This window comes from Osmerus eperlanus, chromosome 3 (genome assembly GCF_963692335.1).
Source record: "Osmerus eperlanus chromosome 3, fOsmEpe2.1, whole genome shotgun sequence".
Lineage (NCBI taxonomy): Eukaryota > Metazoa > Chordata > Actinopteri > Osmeriformes > Osmeridae > Osmerus > Osmerus eperlanus.
In genome coordinates this window covers 23,528,155-23,547,604 of record NC_085020.1, presented here as the reverse complement: position 1 = coordinate 23,547,604, position 19,450 = coordinate 23,528,155, and the positions used below count along the sequence as shown (strand labels likewise).

General features: G+C 47.0%; 3 protein-coding genes across 3 annotated transcripts; 1 reads left to right on the top strand and 2 right to left on the bottom strand.

Moving 5' to 3' along the window:
• The first annotated feature begins 3,310 nt into the window (after positions 1–3,310).
• LOC134017897 (polypeptide N-acetylgalactosaminyltransferase 5) lies at positions 3,311–10,350 on the top strand. The gene is made up of 10 exons (XM_062458022.1): positions 3,311–4,967; positions 5,492–5,658; positions 5,873–5,992; positions 6,431–6,566; positions 6,726–6,845; positions 6,936–7,053; positions 7,137–7,463; positions 9,359–9,442; positions 9,643–9,789; positions 10,124–10,350. The coding sequence occupies exons 1-10, from the start codon at positions 3,775–3,777 to the stop codon at positions 10,256–10,258; spliced, it is 2,547 nt and encodes an 848-aa protein (XP_062314006.1). The 5' UTR covers positions 3,311–3,774; the 3' UTR covers positions 10,259–10,350.
• A 711-nt stretch (positions 10,351–11,061) lies between these two features.
• LOC134017896 (ermin-like) lies at positions 11,062–13,160 on the bottom strand. The gene is made up of 2 exons (XM_062458020.1): positions 12,642–13,160; positions 11,062–12,442 (listed from the first exon to the last, which is right to left on the bottom strand). The coding sequence occupies exons 1-2, from the start codon at positions 13,063–13,065 to the stop codon at positions 12,150–12,152; spliced, it is 717 nt and encodes a 238-aa protein (XP_062314004.1). The 5' UTR covers positions 13,066–13,160; the 3' UTR covers positions 11,062–12,149.
• A 587-nt stretch (positions 13,161–13,747) lies between these two features.
• Positions 13,748–18,953, bottom strand: cytip (cytohesin 1 interacting protein). The gene is made up of 8 exons (XM_062458019.1): positions 17,920–18,953; positions 17,333–17,379; positions 17,176–17,230; positions 16,907–17,009; positions 16,646–16,739; positions 16,417–16,483; positions 16,042–16,108; positions 13,748–15,685 (listed from the first exon to the last, which is right to left on the bottom strand). The coding sequence occupies exons 1-8, from the start codon at positions 18,106–18,108 to the stop codon at positions 15,171–15,173; spliced, it is 1,137 nt and encodes a 378-aa protein (XP_062314003.1). The 5' UTR covers positions 18,109–18,953; the 3' UTR covers positions 13,748–15,170.
• Between the last annotated feature and the right edge of the window lie 497 nt (positions 18,954–19,450).

Sequence of the window (19,450 nt, the reverse complement as noted above, 5' to 3'; positions counted from 1 at the left end):
GAGGAAAGCACATAGACAACACAAACTTTCAACTAAACTCAGACAAACTTTTTGTTTATCTTTGTTCTTGTTTGTTTGGATGCATACAGCAATGCTATGCAAAACAACTAAGATGGCTTCCAAATGGCTGTAGGGTAAAAGAGCGCCCAGCGGGTATCCCCGGTGCCAGAGGGCTCCGTCCTGACAGCATACCTTTGGCCAGGACCCATAACAGGGTGACATTTAGGATGGCTCCAGACCATGCCAAGTCAGGCTGCTGGATTGAGACAAATTATGTAGTTATTTTTTTATGTCAGACATTAACTCATGTCCACTGCCAAGTTCAGTGTGTATCACCTTCACATGACCTGCTGAAGGAACAGGCCTGGCCTCGCCATCTTAGGACTGCTGTATTGTGTTGTTGGTAAAATAAAAAACATAGGATTGTGGATGAAGGTACTTTCAGTTAAAACTACAGTGAAAATGATGGAACCTACCTTAGACAATGTTTACTAGGATTATCTATATACAGTTCATCATGAGTCATGTGATTCAAAGTCGCTCTCAAATATTTATTTTTACTGATTTATACATCTTATTATTTTATTTTATTTGCAACTGATAGACTGAAACTATCTCAGCCAATAATCTCAACAATGAAACATAATTAAAACACTAATACTAACTGATATTGACTCATTCGTTTATCTCCATAGGAAGGCCATGAACCATTGTATGCAACATTGTAGGCTAGTGTGGGATTGAAAAACTGCTCAACTTTACCTGAACAAAAACGCTGCTGAACGCAGGTTCCCTCTCCCCTCTCCTTCAAGGGCTGAAAAAGGATCAAATACATAATGAATAAACACCCTGAAAACACATAAAACAATTCTTCTTTCATGGTTCTTAATGTAATTGCATAACTCTGGCATAATTGTGTTGAACTAAATTAGGATTCATAATAGCGTTTACATGAGGAAAAATAAATATATCCTGTGGTGCAGAATATCTCTGCACCACAGCCTCTATCCGTAACACAGCGTAATATATATCAGTATCCATCCGTTTCTTGTTCACCCCTTCCAGTTGCTAAGGAGGGTGTTTAACTATGGCACTGGAACGCAGAACTATAGCTCCACCTTGTGGTTTAAAGTGAGTACAGGAATATTATCTGTGCAAGGCAAACTTCGGGATTACAGAACTGTCACCATGCAATGGCAGACACCATGCACTGTCACCATGCAATGGCAGACAGGGATATACCATTGAAAGAGACAAGATATTTGTCAGTGTCGGTCCGTGAAACGAGATTTTCCTGCCATAAATTTAGCATGGTTTAGGAGCGCGTGCAAACTGATGAGTTGGTTCATGTTCATATGTGAAACAAAGACAAACAATAAGCATTGGATGAAGAATATGTTAAGATATTAATAACATAGATAATAACTAATTTAAGACATTTAGAATAAAATCCGAGTTTATCAATGGATATTATCTGCACAAACTGCAAGATCTTACAAAAAGTTTTTTAAAAGGTAAGTAATTGATTTTCAACTAATTGTGCAAAGGTCGCACTGATGGGGCCATCTGTCAAAACAAGATGTGTATTCACTACATCTAATCATAATTAATTAACGGCTAACAAATTGCATACATCATGGTTAACAGTGAGGAAAAACTACCGCAGGAACTGTTATGAAACAAATTAGCTTTAACAATGAAAGAAAATTACATCACATAACCAAATATTACACTCGTTTCCGGGAGCCATATTTCTTAATGAATTCTCTAATTAATTAAATTCACACATTGTGCATAATTTGTAGCTGAAAATGTCAGTGGGTCAGACTTAACCATATTCTTGCTGGCTGTCTGTATCAACTAGAGCCATATTAGCAAAACATGACCTCTATGTAAATTACAGAGACCAACTGTTGTAATTTTAATTCCAAGGTCTAATTAACATGTTCTAAAGATATCAGACAACTACATTCTTACATTGTACACACGGACGTGTCAATTTAAGGGGAATAATTGTCTCTAATTTCTATTTACATTTAATCTCTTTAAGATTCTGGACAAATCTGTTTATTAACAACACAATTTAGGGATGGCAGAGAGAGAGTGTGATCCTGACAGTAGTGTGGACATTCACTCTAACTTAACAACCCAGAGAGAGGATAGCATCATGAGGAAGGGGCCGCAGACATAGAGGAATTAATGAATACATTTGGCCACAGGAATGGCCCATATAAACTGACACCAGCATTGTAGAGCTTGGGGGCTTTCCTGGGGCCAATCATTTAGCTAACAGACTAATGAAAGCCTGTGTACTGTGGCTAAGGGCAGGTACCAGGGGAGTCGCACCCCGCCTCCCTCCTCGCGCTGGACTGGTAATGGGTTGGACAGAGCCCATGGACTCCCACGAGATGCCTTCTGATGAAGAGGAAAACCTGTTGTTGCCTCCACTAATCACCGCCTAATGACTGCTATAATACAGCTTTTATGAATCTGTGTGCTTGTGTGAGTGTGTGAGTGTGTGAGTGAGTCAGTGAGAGTGTGAGTGAGTGAGTGAGTGAGTGAGTGAGTGAGTGAGTGAAAGAGAGGCGAGTCATTATTAATCTTATCCTTTAACAACCGCCCACCACAAAAACGTCAGATACAGGCTACACCCGTTTAATTGTATTTGGTTCATGGTAATCAGTCAAGTTTGTGTCACATAAACACATTTGGGGCCACACCTCACAAGCCTGCCTGTCATTATTACCTTCCACACCTCACAAGCCTGCCTGTCATTATTACCTTCCACACCTCACAAGCCTGCCGTGTCATTATTACCTTCCACACCTCACAAGCCTGCCTGTCATTATTACCTTCCACACCTCACAAGCCTGCCGTGTCATTATTACCTTCCACACCTCACAAGCCTGCCGTGTCATTATTACCTTCCACACCTCACAAGCCTGCCATGTCATTATTACCTTCCACACCTCACAAGCCTGCCGTGTCATTATTACCTTCCACTTCAACTTAATTTGTCGGAAGTGATCTCTTACTATCAGCTATGTAACTGCTGTAAAAAATGGGACTATTTGCATAAATTGAACATTATCGCCCCATAAAAGCTTTATAAAATATGAAATGTCCCTTATTGTATTCAAGTATTCTATAGAAACGTGAAAACATTTTCCTCAAATACTGAACCAGCAAACTTTGCAAAACACAACATTTGTCATTGCCAAAACTTATGGCCATGACTGTACAGCAGTTTGCATAACATTACACTACCTGTCCAATCACAGCGCTCTTCCATAGGGCAAAGTTGAAACACGTCGTTAATCCGATCTGCCTGAAAGGCGGGGCGGGTGCAGCAGCTACAGCGAAAGTGGAGGACTTTGTAGATGGTTTGCTAATACGTTACCAACCCGTCTAAGGACATTTAATTTGCACATTATTAATAGACTAAACATGTTTGTGACCGCACAAGAATCAAAGTATCAGTGATGTGCTTATAGTACCTCTAGATCCTGCTACACGGAATACAATATAATCCCGATAGAAACACGTCAAAAGTAACAACGTGGATCCCCCAAGTAAGTTTCTCTGACTTTTACGCGTTTATGGTTGACACGTTTTTTCTTCAAGTATGGAACTTGCATTAACAACAAACCTTTGACGACTCCTCGATAAGGTAATTCGCCCACGTGGAATGCCACGAAGGCAACTAGCCGAGGTCGACAAGTTTTGAGGGAATTCAGTTACCATGAGATTCAGACATTACATTGAGAATTAACGATGTGGACCATAAAAATTAGGAAATATTTTCGGGGTAGTGGGAGGGTACTGGCATTTGTTTTCATTGCTTCTGTCATTTGGCTTCTCTTCGATATGGCAGCGCTTCGTCTTTCAATAAATGATGTTAATAGCCAACTATTGAAAGAACTTATCGTTAAGGAAAGAGAGGCTGTCAAACAACAGTCAACTAAACGAACTGTAATACATAGGGGTTTTAAACACCCAGTGCAGAGAGTTGATTTAGACTTGGACAATGATGACCAAAGTCCCGTCAGAGTTGTGAACAAGGTTAATGAAGTTTATAGAAAGCGGCCCAGGAAAGAGCCCGCGTTGAAGGAAAGCAAAGACGCAGGAGATACCATGAAGTTAGAGAAGGGAAAAGCTGCCATCATGGACCGTCAAGTACAAGTTGTGCAGCATCATATTACATCAAAGTGGCATGTCCATTTGAACACCAATGCACCTGCCAAAAAAGCAGTGGATCTGGGTGTGAACAGGACTAAACCAGAGGAAAAGAGAGTCGTTATAACTCAAAGCCCTAAAAAAGTAGCATTGCCTGTGTCCTTAAACACTACCAGATCGCCCCCTGGTGTTCAGGAAGAAAAGCATGTTGCTCCACCATCTACCTCACACAAGAAACTACAGGAACCGAAGAAAGATGTTGTACCACAAGCCAAAGATGTCAACACGGATTCCAAAAATATCAATGTAGAGTCCAATAATGAGAAGGCCTATTCCCAGACAAAAAATAGTTCCAAACATGCTATTCAGCCAGAAAAACAAGACTACCAGGTAAAAGACAAAGTTGTTGTGGAGCCCTCAGCTAAACCTGTCAAGCAAGAAGCCAAACCCAAAGAGGTGATTAATATCAAAGAGGACAAACGGATTGTTAAAAGTGATGTAGGAACTGTGAAGGAGAGTTTGTCACTGACAGAAACACCAAACATGCCGCAAAAAGCCTCTGAAGGGAAGGTGTCGGCGGTGCGGAGAGCGAGCGTCCACAGAGTGCAGGCTCTGGACCTGACCGCGGCCCCCAGGAACAGCGGCGCGGTCGGACAGTTCGGCCATGCTGCCGTGGTGCCCAGTGACAAAGAGCAGGAGGTGAGGAGGAGGTGGAACGAGGGGCATTTCAACGTTTTCCTGAGTGACCTGATTCCTCTTGACCGGGCCATTCCAGACACCAGGCCCCTGACGTGAGTCCATCTACACCCCAGATCACTGCAGATCTACACCCCAGATCACTGCAGATCTACACCCTAGATCACTGCAGATCTACACCCTAGATCACTGTAGATCTACAGCCTAGATCAGAGTAGAACTACCGGTTACTTGTTTCTAAACCCACCTCTCCCCCAGCTCCTGCGCTCCTGCACACAACATAAACACATGAGGGAATACATAATTACCTTCTCTACCAAATTGGATTATGAATGACTTGTTGTTTATTCTTCTGTTTCCCCTTCTAATTTGCTCCACACCACTAGTTACTGTAATCAGGATGTTATTGTTGCACTATAGTCATTCTTTTTTTCCTCATGGCACCAGTTAGCTGACATGTGGCTAGTAAATACAGTCTATTCCTGGACTCACTTGATGCACTATTTATGTGTTGTCTTGGATAAAAGCTTCATGCTAAATGAATAAAATGTCAGATGACTTAGGTCTCATGTGGTTTCATCCAGGTGTGCAGATAACATGGTCATGTGGTTTCATCCAGGTGTTCAGATAACATGGTCCATGATGACCTGCCCACCACCAGTGTGATCTTCTGCTTTGTGGACGAGGTGTGGTCCACCTTGCTCAGGTCTGTCCACAGTGTCCTGAACCGCTCCCCACCCCACCTGCTGCAGGAGGTCATCCTGGTGGACGACTGCAGCACCAGAGGTAGGCCCGGCCTCAGACCAGGGATGTGTCACAATGTGTTTTTATTGAAGTTACTGAAGAATGATCCAGTCCCAGTCCTTTCACCTCTCACTGCCACCCTTTCTCCTTGACCTCATCTGTCTCCCTCACTTTCTGTACCTCACTCTCGTCACTCTCTTTCCTTCACTATCGATTACTCCCTCTCTCCCACTCCCTCTCTCCATCCGTCTCCCAGACTATCTGAAGGAGCAGCTAGATGTGTACATGTCCCAGTTTCCTAAAGTGCGCATCATCCGTCTGAAGGAGCGCCAGGGACTGATCAGAGCCCGGCTGGAGGGTGCAGCAGTAGCCACAGGTACAACCCCCCCCCAGGCCCCTGGCCCCTGGCCTCCTGCCCCCAGGCCCCTGGCCTCCTGCCCCCAGGCCCCTGGCCTCCTGCCCCCAGGCCCCTGGCCTCCTGGCCCCTGGCCTCCTGGCCCCTGGCCTCCGCCCCCTGTCACCCCTGCTCAGCTTCCCGACTGACACACACACAGCTGCAGCAAGTACGTTTGTGAGTATTCTGTTCCTTCTCATGAGTACGCAGGACTCAATCACTGATAAGGACAATCTTATGATGACGTTTTCACTGGCTTATCAACGTACGTGAAAGGATTCTGTATATTTAAAGGCTGGGTAAAGTCAACAGTCTTGTGCCAACACCCAGAGTCTGCTGTGCCTGTAGACTGTCAGATAGAGAATCCACAGCAGCTGCAGATGGTGTGTGTGCACTACCTGGAGTGTGTTTACCTTCCAGGTGAGGTGCTCACCTTCCTGGACTCCCACATCGAGTGCAATGTGGGCTGGCTGGAGCCCCTGCTGGAGAGGGTTCACCTGGACCGCAGGAAGGTGGCCTGTCCTGTCATCGAGGTCATCAGTGACAAGGATATGAGGTTAACGGCTTGTTCCATAGAAGGATATGAGGTTAACGGCTTGATCCAAACAGGATAAGAATGTTGCGTCGCATTGTGGGGTATTCCCGAAACAGTAGCAATGTACGTGTTTATTTTTGAAACGTGCTGCGATGGCTAACTGGGGGTTTTGTTCTCCAGTTACGTGCTGGTTGATAACTTCCAGCGAGGCATCTTCAAGTGGCCTCTTGTCTTTGGCTGGAGCACGCTATCAGAGGAGTACATTAAGAAGAACAACATGACAGATACTGATCCTATTAGGTACTGTACACACACACACACACACAGTAGTCCTGTCAGTCCGTCTTCTGGCTCTGAGTGGACAGACTTGATGTCCCTGTGGTCTTTCAGATGTCCTGTCATGGCTGGAGGTCTCTTCTCCATAAACAAGAAGTACTTCTACGAGCTGGGAACCTACGACCCGGGGCTGGACGTGTGGGGAGGAGAGAACATGGAGATCTCCTTCAAGGTAACCCTACGCACCTGTCTGACGGACACTTACCACAACCACCACACTCTGTTTGACCATGTTGGGCCTGGTTGTGCCCTCAGATCTGGATGTGTGGAGGGGAGATTGAGATCATCCCCTGCTCCAGGGTGGGTCACATCTTCCGGGGAGAGAACCCCTACAAGTTCCCCAAGGACCGTCAGAAGACGGTGGAGAGGAACCTGGCCAGGGTGGCGGAGGTGTGGCTGGACGACCACAAGGATCTGTTCTACGGCCAGGGCTACCTCCACCTGCTGGACAGGAGGACCGACATCGGGAACCTGACGGAGCAGATCCGTCTGAGGGAGAGGCTCCAGTGCAACAGCTTCCAGTGGTACCTGGATAACGTCTGCCCGGAGTTGGACGCGCCGCTGGTCAAAGCTGAGGGCCTGGTAGGTAGAAGTCAAAGATGCTGTTAATACACTAACAATCATGTGTCCCAGCAGGATTCATGTCCCAGCAGGAATTATGTCCCAGCAGGATTCATAGGGTAATATAGTTGTTTTGTTTCTTTGGAGTTATCTGGTCAATACAGGGTTCCTAATGTAAATGAATGTTCTCATGGTTGCTTTAGGTTTCTTGTAAACAGGCTGATGCAGACTGTGTCTCAGTGCTGACAGGCTGATGATGCAGACTGTCTCAGTGCTGACAGGCTGATGCTGCAGACTGTCTCAGTGCTGACAGGCTGATGCTGCAGACTGTGTCTCAGTGCTGACAGGCTGCTGCTGCAGACTGTGTCTCAGTGCTGACAGGCTGATGCTGCAGACTGTCTCAGTGCTGACAGGCTGATGCTGCAGACTGTCTCAGTGCTGACAGGCTGATGCTGCAGACTGTGTCTCAGTGCTGACAGGCTGATGCTGCAGACTGTGTCTCAGTGCTGACAGGCTGATGCTGCAGACTGTCTCAGTGCTGACAGGCTGATGATGCAGACTGTGTCTCAGTGCTGACAGGCTTATGCTGCAGACTGTGTCTCAGTGCTGACAGGCTGATGCTGCAGACTGTCTCAGTGCTGACAGGCTGATGCTGCAGACTGTGTCTCAGTGCTGACAGGCTGATGATGCAGACTGTGTCTCAGTGCTGACAGGCTGATGCTGCAGACTGTGTCTCAGTGCTGACAGGCTGCTGCTGCAGACTGTGTCTCAGTGCTGACAGGCTGATGATGCAGACTGTGTCTCAGTGCTGACAGGCTGATGCTGCAGACTGTGTCTCAGTGCTGACAGGCTGATGATGCAGACTGTGTCTCAGTGCTGACAGGCTGATGCTGCAGACTGTGTCTCAGTGCTGACAGGCTGATGATGCAGACTGTCTCAGTGCTGACAGGCTGATGATGCAGACTGTGTCTCAGTGCTGACAGGCTGATGCTGCAGACTGTGTCTCAGTGCTGACAGGCTGATGATGCAGACTGTCTCAGTGCTGACAGGCTGATGATGCAGACTGTCTCAGTGCTGACAGGCTGATGATGCAGACTGTCTCAGTGCTGACAGGCTGATGCTGCAGACTGTGTCTCAGTGCTGACAGGCTGATGCTGCAGACTGTGTCTCAGTGCTGACAGGCTGATGCTGCAGACTGTCTCAGTGCTGACAGGCTGATGATGCAGACTGTGTCTCAGTGCTGACAGGCTTATGCTGCAGACTGTGTCTCAGTGCTGACAGGCTGATGCTGCAGACTGTGTCTCAGTGCTGACAGGCTGATGATGCAGACTGTGTCTCAGTGCTGACAGGCTGATGATGCAGACTGTGTCTCAGTGCTGACAGGCTGATGCTGCAGACTGTGTCTCAGTGCTGACAGGCTGATGCTGCAGACTGTGTCTCAGTGCTGACAGGCTGATGATGCAGACTGTGTCTCAGTGCTGACAGGCTGATGATGCAGACTGTGTCTCAGTGCTGACAGGCTGATGATGCAGACTGTGTCTCAGTGCTGACAGGCTGATGATGCAGACTGTGTCTCAGTGCTGACAGGCTGATGCTGCAGACTGTGTCTCAGTGCTGACAGGCTGATGATGCAGACTGTGTCTCAGTGCTGACAGGCTGATGTTTTCTCTGGGAGAAGCTGTTGTTTCCCAGCTCTTCCATGGGCTCAGCAGTCAATCCAACACAGAGACACGATTGTGCCTTCCCCCGAACAAAGACTGTCTCTCAAGGCCTTCATCTCTTCTCTCTCTCTCCAATCTGACAGGCCAGGGTGGAAAAGCACATCTTTCTAGTGGCAAAAACACAGAACATCTACACATGTCAACACAAGGAAAGAACTTAAGACTGATGTAATGCTTGTGATCCTTGTCTTTCAGGTTTTCAATCGTGGATTGAGGAAATGCCTGTCTGTGCAGAAGGACTCCCTCCTCTCCTTTGAGACCTGTGATCTCAGCAAGCAGGTGAATACTCTCAAATCTGCTGCTGGGGTTAAAACACACTTTCCATGACTAGAACACAACTCCCAGATGTGTGCTCACAATTGAATTCCTTTTCAATTCACACACACGCACGCCTAAACCCATTCCTGCAAACCTGAAGTTACCATGACGCCTAATTACAAGTCTGGCTGTAACTGCTTCTCTGTCTCCGTGACATTCAGAGTCAGCACTTTAACTACACCTGGGTGAAGCTCCTTCGCCAGCAGGATGTGTGTGTGGCCCTGCAGGACACGGGCCCCGCCCTGCAGCCATGTGACCGATCCAGATCCGACCTGCGCTGGCAACACAAGGCCTCCAACTCCGGCCTGGTAGGTGTGGGTCTTGGGTGGGGCTGTTTGTCTGCCTTCCTTATCTGTCCAATACATAACCAACTAATGTCTGCCACATGTTCACTCAACCTTTCCGTCCTTGTGAAGGATGTATTGTGCGTTGCTGGGCTGCGAAGATGAGGTTCGGGAGGGTTTAAAGCTGAGCCCATTATGGGCTGGTACAGGCTGCTCATATGTAGAATAGATTCACAGTAGCCCAAGTAAGGATGCAAAAGAATAGTTTTAGGATTCTCACTGTACCTCTCCTTGCATCCCCCCCCCCCCCCCCCCCCCCCCCACACACACACACACACACACACACACACACACCCAGGCGGAGCACCTCGTAGCAGAGAACCACCCCAAAGTCACGTGTCTGGAGGCGGGGCCAAAGGGAGACGTCCACATGAGCAGGTGTGACGCCACTAACACACTGCAGAAGTGGCAGTTCACCCACTACTACACCTAAGAGGAGGAGCCTACTGGGGAGTAGGGAGGAGCCTAGTGGGGAGTAGGGAGGAGCCTAGTGGGGAGTAGGGAGGTGCCTACTGGGGAGTAGGGAGGAGCCTAGTGGGGAGTAGGGAGGAGCCTAGTGGGGAGTAGGGAGGAGCCTAGTGGGGAGTAGGGAGGAGCCTAGTGGGGAGTAGGGAGGAGCCTAGTGGGGAGTAGGGAGGAGCCTAGTGGGGAGTAGGGAGGGGCCTAGTGGGGAGTAGGGAGGGGCCTAGTGGGGAGTAGGGAGGAGCCTAGTGGGGAGTAGGGAGGAGCCTAGTGGGGAGTAGGGAGGAGCCTAGTGGGGAGTAGGGAGGAGCCTAGTGGGGAGTAGGGAGGAGCCTAGTGGGGAGGAGGGAGGAGCCTAGTGGGGAGGAGGAGTGCAAATGAACTCTTCAGAAGCCCGTGTTCACAACTCTGCTCTGTGGAACAACCTCCTCCACATGGAACAGTCTCTCTGTGAACCAAATATGTTAATTGTTGCTCAGTCTGTGTGATGCTGGTGTTGGGATGTGCAATCCTTCAGTTCTTTTTTTCCTTGCATCAAACACGCCATTGTCTGTTGTTATGGTACTCTCAGATTGCTTTGAAACAACAGCTACTTAATGGTAAACCTGTGTTTTAGAATTATTTTATATTAAATTTGATAAACCAAAATGAATCTGTGATGGTCTTTGGTAGACCGTCCGTCCCCGTGCCTGTTTGCATTGTTTATGTTTGTCCCAGCTTTTCTCCAGCTGGTCACTGGGTTTTATTCTCAGCTAAAGAGACATTTTCAACAAAAATAATGAAACACTATGTTAGAGTTTAAGTGAATGCAATTGAATGCTCTCAGTTTACTGTAAATAATGTCATAATATTGTGTTTTCATTGTTATGAAGAAACATTATGTATATTTTGGAATGTAATGCATGAAATTGTTTATTAACCTGTGTAGCTTATTCCAACATCACATACATATCATAGATGTCTTTAAGGAAAATATTTAGCCTCATTTGAAGCCAGGTGACTTTTTGTGCCTTAGTGTGAGTCATGGAGAATTGCTGCTCGTTTCTGAAAGTTTGGCTGCAGGTGTTTGTGTGCAGTTCTTCTTATCGACACTAGACAGAGCTAAAGCTACAAGCTGTTATAAATACTGTGAGCCCAAGTCTCTCTGGCTTTCATTTTTTTTTGAAAATATGAAACAGTTGTTGGTAAATGTTACAAATATGTGATGAAGCATTTTTCTTCACTTTATTGTTTCATTAGACATGTGAGTAGTCTCTGGATAATCACATAAAGGTGTCATTTATAAATTGTCACATGTTGATTTGCTTGACTGTACAATACATCACGAAAGGGTTTTTATGGAAGACTTATCGTAATGATTCATGCTTGCAGTGCATTCACACAAGATTCTATACAAGAGCTCTTAGGCAGGTAACAGCCAACATCTTAGTCATAATGTTCGCTTGTCGGATTACAGGCCCTCAAGCCTCTTAAAGTTAATCTGCTGATAAAATACCTGCCTTGCATAATCAAATGCTTCCAGCAAATTTAACAAATACAGCACTACACTGTGAATAGATTACTAGCTATAATACAACCTGTTATTTGTAATTATTTTCCATCTATTAAGCTATTGCAATACGTACAAGAATCTATGGCAGTGACAAATCCACCTGCTCAATGTGACATTTAGGATTCTTAACATTCTTACTTTGGCTTCGGTACGAGCAGAACATCTCATCAGTACAGTTAAAACAGCACAGTGTCTGCCACCGGTGTTGGTTACGGTGGGTCTTGAGCATAAACACAGTCCCTCCAGTCCAGGTTGCGACCCCTGCAGCAGGAGAGTGAGCAGAGACTCTGCACCTTTCGTCTGACTGGGGTCAAATGTTCATCATCATGGACTCAAACTCGTTGATCTTCTTCTGTGTGTTGCCTCTTCTGATCTTGCGGTAGGAGACTGTGTTGTATCTGGAGTGGGTGTGATGGTTGAAGGAGTTCTTCTGGCCATACTTCCTCCCCAGTGACTGAGTGCTCATGGAGGACAGGGAATCCTGGGAGCTTGTGTTCTGCTGGTTGTCCTCGGTCTGGTCCTCCAATACCTCCAGCTCCTCAGATTCCTCCTCTGCAGGATTTTGCCGGGCTGATGTCATATCATCTTCCTGGTTCCCTGGTGCTGATGTTTAGAAAGGAGGATGGGTTCAAACTCTTTAGACATGACAACTAGTTCAGTTCACAAGAATGGACCTGCTTCCTATGTATTGCATTGTTTGTGTAAAGAGAGTTTAATAGGTTCAGAAAATGCCTATGCAGCCAGTTTTACAAAGTTCCATGATTAAAGCAATCAATTAAACATCATTGACATGTCCTCTCACCTCGCCACTCCCCTGGCCCTGGTTGTGTTTGGAGCTCTGCCAGGGACCATCCCAGGGCCCCTGGCCCACGCTCCTCTGAAGCCAGCATGGCTGCTGCAGATCCTGTAGTATCACGTCTGCCGGGATGGTCTGCCCAGGTGTGGATGTCTGGACGCTCCAGCTCCAACGCTGTGTCAGCATACTGGGGGGGCTGAGACTCCTCTAAAGAGCAGGGGGGTCCAGGGGGCCCTCCTCCCCCATCCTCGTCCTCGTAGAACACCTCATCGTCCCCCTCATCCTCCGGCAGGGCGGCAGCTCTCTCCACGGCCTCCTCCGTGGGCGCCACGTCTGCCAGGGTCATCTCACTGATGACCTCCACCTGGGGGGTCGTCTTTCCCCCTTCCAGGGTTGTGGGAGGGGACTGGCTCTCCTGCCTCTCCATCATCTCTGCCTTGGTTGGATCACTTCAACCTCCCGTAGAGCTCCCTCTCGGAGGCTCTTAGTGGTCAGTTGGACTTCTCCTGAACCCCCGGTACTAACCAGAGTGTCCTCAAACACCCGCCCACCCACTCCAGTCAACCAATCAAAGCTGTCATTTCTGAGTCTCTGTTATCCCATTGGACAGTGAAAGCAAGGGGTGCCATCCCGCATTTTAATGTGTTGTTGGAGGATGAAGCTGCCTCACAGTGCTAGCGTGCGGTGTGCTTTTCAGAGCAAGTAGAGAACACTGGTGTTGTTCTGGGGCCAGTAAATGGTTCTTTGTCTCTGCTGCGTGGACAAACGGACTGATTGTGCTGTTTCTTTAATCTTTGCAGAGTGACCACCTTCTCCCTGTGACATTTTGAGGCTAGATTAACATTCTGTTAAAGGTTTAGTCCAGTCTACGCCTGGCTGAGCATTAGAGTGGTTTCTATAGGGCTCTGTACTTGTTGCTGGGTTCAGGTCAAAAGGTAAGATACATTCACGAGCCGTGCTGGTATATCTGGGGAATATATACAGGTCTGCAACATTGTTGCTGTTGTAAGACTTTTAACTACACTGGTTTCAGGAAGCTGACTGTGTGTAACTGTAGACTGGCTTGACTGGCTTCAAGATTCACTGCTCCAGCCGTCTAAAAAAGCGGAAACTGTAAGAAATGTTTTTATGTACGTAGATGATCTAGACAGATAATTCAGTTTAAATCAAATATAGAATTCAGTCTCTGTCGTCAAGGCAGCCAAATGTTTAAATAGATTTTCCCATACTGCCATCTAGTGGATGTAGTTATTGGTGATAATCTGTATTAGTCATAGGCAGCTCTGCAGACACTGAAAAGGCCATAAACCCAAACTTCACATTCTCAGCACCATGACAACGTGTTGCCGGGGTAGCTGCTGGGGAATCATTGTCAACAGAAGGAAGTTGAGCTCATGGATAAATAATACAAATAATAAATAAAAACGAGTTTTAAAGTCAGTTAAAAAGACATACATTTGTAGTTTACATAGAGGTATTAAACTACAGCTAGTGGACCTAATGGCAAACACTGTTTTATTTCAATTTAAATGTGAACAGTTTGAAGTAACCTTTTATTTACTGCAGTAAGATTTCAGTCTTCACAGTAGCCTAGTTGCCTTGATTTCCATGTCAAACTAAAGAGCACATGACAGCCAGCAAACTGTACTTTCTGACAAAAGAAAGAAAACATCCATAAACATCGTCAGTGATTTACAAAAAAAAGAGTATTTTATCATACAGTGTTTAAAAACTTTTGTCCTCAGAAGTTTTTATGCAAACGAAAATAGTAAAGAAACTAGCACCTCTTACTGCCACATCCTGTTTTCCTCTGCGGAGGTACCTGGCGGTTTAGAAGCAGTCACATGACAGACGAGCCAGACCTCCCTCACAACTCCCTCATTCACATTTATATAGAAATGTATTTATGTATAGTCTCCTTTCCACAAAACATTTACAATTCTAATGAAAACAAAGGCATTGTGAGCCCTGTTTATCTTCAAGATCCAGGATAATTACCCAGCATCAGTGGTCACATTCAGAAGAAGATTGCGCGAGTAAATACAATACTGTAGCCGTCATTTACAGGGTCCATGCTTTCAGAGTAGTTAGCAGAATAAGTATTAATGCTGTGTTAATGTTCGATGGAATAACCAAGACAATGTTCTCCTGGTAGTCTGACATGCTGCCTGCAGTCCATGTCGACAGTCTTAATGGGTGACTCATAAGAGGATCCTCTTTCCATTATAATGCTTCATTTTACCCATGATTCCCTTGGTTGTGTCTGCTACATGACCACAGACTGCATCATGTTAAAAGCTGTTGAGAAGAGCATTCAGAGTCTGTAGTCCACATAATGCACTACCTTCCACCAGGGCAGTGAGCCTTTAACTGCAGATCAACAGGTCCAACGATCAAGCCCCCCCTGCACACACACACACACACACACCCACACAGAGTAAGTCACGTTGCAAGAAAACCCTCTGAAAATGAATGACATGAACACATGAAGTAACCGATTGCCAGTAGAAGGGAAGGCCTCTGTCTGTGTTGGTCTCAGTTGTCCTCCTCCTCCACTGAGCGGTTCAGTCCAGGCAGGAACCTGAGGAGCTGGCGCACGCTGCCATGATGCCGGGCCTTCCTGGGCAGCGTCCCGAACAAGGAGGCGCGGGAGCGCCGATCACAGGAGGGAGAGAGGGAGCTGCTGTCCGCCAGGCTGCCGCTGCGGCTGCGGTTGATTGTGGAGCGGGGGAGGTCTGTGGAGCGGGGGAGGTCTGTGGAGCGGGGGAGGTCTGTGGAGCGGGGGAGGTCTGTGGAGGAGGAGGGCTGCCGCCTGCCGCCCTGCTGGGGGTCTGAGCTGGGGAAGAAGCAGGAGTCATCGGTGGTGCTGGCGGCGCTGAAGGGGCTGGGTGAACTCAGGTCCCCAAACACGCTGGCCTGGTCGCTGTCCTCCGTCGCCACGCTCCGCCAGCTGCTGTCGCTGGAGAAACGGTGAGCGTGGAGACCCGAGAGAGACATGAGCGACACCAGGGAGTCCGTGGAGGGGTACAGGCAGCTGTCATTCAGGTTGCCTGGACAAGAGAGAGGGTCTCTTAGATACAGGAGGATACATGTTGTTTTATTGAAGTGCAGTTTATTAAGAGCTACGCTATCTATCCTGGTTTTACCCTTCCCCTTTAAAATAGAAAATACATTTAAAGTACTGAATTAAAGTCAACCTTGAAGGATATAGGTCCCCCGTGTGTTTCGAGTCATGCAGACATGTGAGATAACTTATTGCAGTGACAGGAAATCAATCCGACAGTTTTTCATTTGATTAATTATCCAAGCAGGGGGAACTCTTAAAGAGTAAGCTGCATTAAAGTAAGAAAGAGCGAGGTGCTGTGAGAGAGGAAGTGTGGTTTCACAGCTGGAAGGCCCTCCTCACCTCGGGTGAGGCGCTTTTCCTGGACGCCCAGAGCTTGCAGCTCAGACCACTTCTCTCTCAGGGTTTGCTGTGTAAACAGAAATATTGCATTAAAAGTCAGACTTCATTCTTCAGACTTCAGACACATTTGCAACCTCAACCCCCGTTATATAATACTGTCTGTGTTTGATCACTTTACACCAAATCAATGGAGGCTTGGGGCTGAATGAGATAGAATAACTTTCAGAGGTTAGCTATCGTCTGGTCTTTCTGACATTCTGCTCTACTCTTCCGAGTGGGTGGAAGGGGTGTTTCTGAGTGCATCCATCCGCTGTATGTGAGTTTGAATTCAAAGCTGTTCTGAAGACAAACAGAGGCCCTGAAAGGAGGACCTACCTTGAGCGAGCTCATCTTCTTCTCCAGCTCGATCCTCTTCACTACAGTACCGCACACCGTCTCCACCCTGAAACCACACGCACACACCAACGGATGGGTCATTCATCTGGTATCGAGTATTCATGTTTGAACTACTGTGTGCCGTATGGCTGTTCCATGATCTTAAACACAAGCCACATTTTTGGGGTTGAACTGGTGCACTGCTTATAGTATCATCACTCGGACTCACTTCAGGAAGTTGGTAGATTCTCGAATCAGGCCAATGATGTGCTGATGAGTGGAACCCTCAATGCTGACCCCATTGATGGTAACAATAACATCACCTAAAATGGAGAGAGAGAAAGAAAGAGAGTTAGACCCCATAGATTGTGTGTGTGTGTGTGTGTTAGCGAGGTGTAACGGGGTCAGCTCCAGGGGGCAGCGATGTGTGAAAGTCTGCAGGAAACGGGCCAGGAAGTGGGCGAGGGAGGTGGAGGAAGGGGCGAGGTACCTGCGGTCAGCCCTGCACTCTCTGCAGCGCTGTCCTCCTGCACCGTGCACACAAACGTGCACATCTCCATCGCCGGGACGTTTCTCAGCTGCACCCCGTACGTCTGCAACAAGCAGCACCAAGCGGCACCAGACAGCACAGACAGACGAGTCACTAAACTGAGACTGAGACCAGGGGGGTTGTAGGAGCTAGCTGGTGCACTTGTGTTTTATACTTGTGTTTTTATATCACCTGCTGTGTGTTTGTGGTGTGAAGTTTGAATGTCCTACCTGAACTTCGAAGCCATACGTCTCATTGTCTTGCTTCTCCAGTGTGTGAGTGGTCCTGCACACAGGGGAAAGGCAGTTATACTACTAGCACACCTTCCTATGCACACCACAGCATGAGGGAATACGTGTTGAACTACTGTTAAAATATGTTATGTACCTCTGAGGGTCCGAATAATCCACGAGTGAGTTGGAAGTTTGCCTCATCTGGAAAGAGAGAAAACTTTCTTGTCAGACCAGCAGGAGAAACACATACGCTACCTTGTCGATTACTCTTTCCTGTCAACTTCAACACATTCAGTGGGTGTAAGTATTTTGATCTTATAGCTGGTCTCTTACATAACCTAAAGATTAGCATTGTCAAACGGATTTATGTTTTTGCAAGCACCGGTATGTACCCTAGTTGCAATAATCGGTTAACATATACAATTTCAATATTTTTATACCAAACTTACTTCTAATTGCTTAAAACCGTATTTATACTGAGTAGAACAAGTTTAGTTCTTTATAATTATAACCAATTAAAAAACAAGACAACTGCATTTGACTTAAATGTTGCAGTTTGGTTGTAATATTGCATAACACACAGTGCCATCTCAATATCTTTCACATTCACACTACCTGAACTTTCAATGCTCAACAAAAGAGTATTTGTGTTTTCATTATGATAAGGAATTAAACAAGACGTTTGCACTGGATCTTTTGTAATCCTCCAGGAGGTTTGTGTGAGTGTGTGTTCCCCCTCACCTGGCGGGGGGCCCTGGGCTGGGTCCTTCCGGGGCTCCCTGCTCTCTGCTGCAGCTTCTCTCCCAGGCTCCTCAGAGAGCGCCGGTACCACAGACGACCCTTCTGCCTCAGGGAACCCTCTTGCCTCAGGGAACCCTCCAGGATGTAGCTGTCCTGGCTGTCCTGCCGCTGGAGACCTACTGAGTTCATGTTGGATGGACCGGAGGAGGCGTACTCACATCACCCTGGTTGCTGTGTTCTTGAGTGGCCCTAGCCTGCTTCAGTTCTCACACTTAACGCAGCGGAGCGGAAATCCACCCCATGTGACTGCGGTAGGGGACCTGTGTTTGCAGATCACAGACACCTCGCCTAGTTTCTTTTCTCACTCACTCTTTTTATCTTTTTTTCTCATGAACCCTTTTTTGTGCTCTCTGCCTGCCAGGAAAGGGAATGTGCTCAGGGGTTTTTCGCTCTCTACACTTTTTTTTTCTACAAACAGTCCCTTTTCTTTGTGCAGTCCTTGCAATTTGATTTATGATCTGTCAGAATTCAGCAATGCATGAAAAAATGCCACCACCTCTTCTGTGGTCCCTCCACCACCAGTGGCACCTGCTCCCAGCCATTCCCAGCCATTCTCTGGCTTCACTCTGGGTATTCTCAATGGGCCTACCCTGACCTGAGCCGGTGACTGAGCAGAGCAGGGGAGACATGAAGACAGACAAAAGGCTGTTTCGTTGGGGGCCAGAGGCAGGCTTTCCCCCTGACAGCACGGGTCACTGGACAGAAGCCATCAGACATGGTTAGATCAAGAGAGAAATCACACAGCCCAGCAGGCAGGGGGAAATAAACCACACATCTGATGTGTGATGTGTGGCAGCAAGCTAAGCCATGACACACACACAAACAAGCACACACACAAAAACACATACACACCCACCCACACACACACACAACAACAACACAGAGATAGAGAGAAACAGATATACATTGGCCCCTGGAACAAGCTTTAATATTCATACAATGTAAGATAATGGGGAACAAGAACATTGTTGTTATTACATTACGGGGAGTCAGGTGGCTGAGCGGTTAGGGAGTCGGGCTAGTAATCAGAAGGTTGCCAGTTCGATTCCCGGCCGTGCCAAATGACGTTGTGTCAAGGGCAAGGAACTTCACCCTACTTGCCTCGGGGGGTATGTCCCTGTACTTACTGTAAGTCGCTCTGGATAAGAGCGTCTGCTAAATGACTAAATGTAAATGTACATGTGAACATGCCGATTCTACAGAACATTTTAATTTCCATAGAAAGCCTCAGATCATGACTTCAGCTATAAACTCCATCTCTGCTGCCCTCAGGATCACCACACAGCCGTCAGGTTCCCTCCCTCCCATGTCCTCTACAGATACCTTACAGAGCTAAGCTACAACCCTTAGCAACGCCAGTGGACAAGATACCGCTGGGCTTTACGGACCAACATGGACCTCAGATACAGCAACTGTGAGCAAATTAGATTGACTGACAGACAGATTAGTTTGTTTAAATTAGTTTCTCATC

Bases quoted from the DNA above. Each gene is read 5' to 3' on its own strand.
- LOC134017897 (XM_062458022.1), top strand. From the start codon at position 3,775: ATGTGGACCATAAAAATTAGGAAATATTTTCGGGGTAGTGGGAGGGTA. The intron at 5,659-5,872 runs GTAGGCCCGGCC...TCCGTCTCCCAG, and splicing joins GGACGACTGCAGCACCAGAG to ACTATCTGAAGGAGCAGCTA. The intron at 5,993-6,430 runs GTACAACCCCCC...TTTACCTTCCAG, and splicing joins GGGTGCAGCAGTAGCCACAG to GTGAGGTGCTCACCTTCCTG.
- LOC134017896 (XM_062458020.1), bottom strand. From the start codon at position 13,065: ATGATGGAGAGGCAGGAGAGCCAGTCCCCTCCCACAACCCTGGAAGGG. The intron at 12,443-12,641 runs GTGAGAGGACAT...TCTAAACATCAG, and splicing joins AGGGCCAGGGGAGTGGCGAG to CACCAGGGAACCAGGAAGAT.
- cytip (XM_062458019.1), bottom strand. From the start codon at position 18,108: ATGAACTCAGTAGGTCTCCAGCGGCAGGACAGCCAGGACAGCTACATC. The intron at 17,010-17,175 runs GTAGGACATTCA...TGCTTGTTGCAG, and splicing joins CGTATGGCTTCGAAGTTCAG to ACGTACGGGGTGCAGCTGAG. The intron at 16,484-16,645 runs GTGAGTCCGAGT...GTGTGGTTTCAG, and splicing joins GAATCTACCAACTTCCTGAA to GGTGGAGACGGTGTGCGGTA.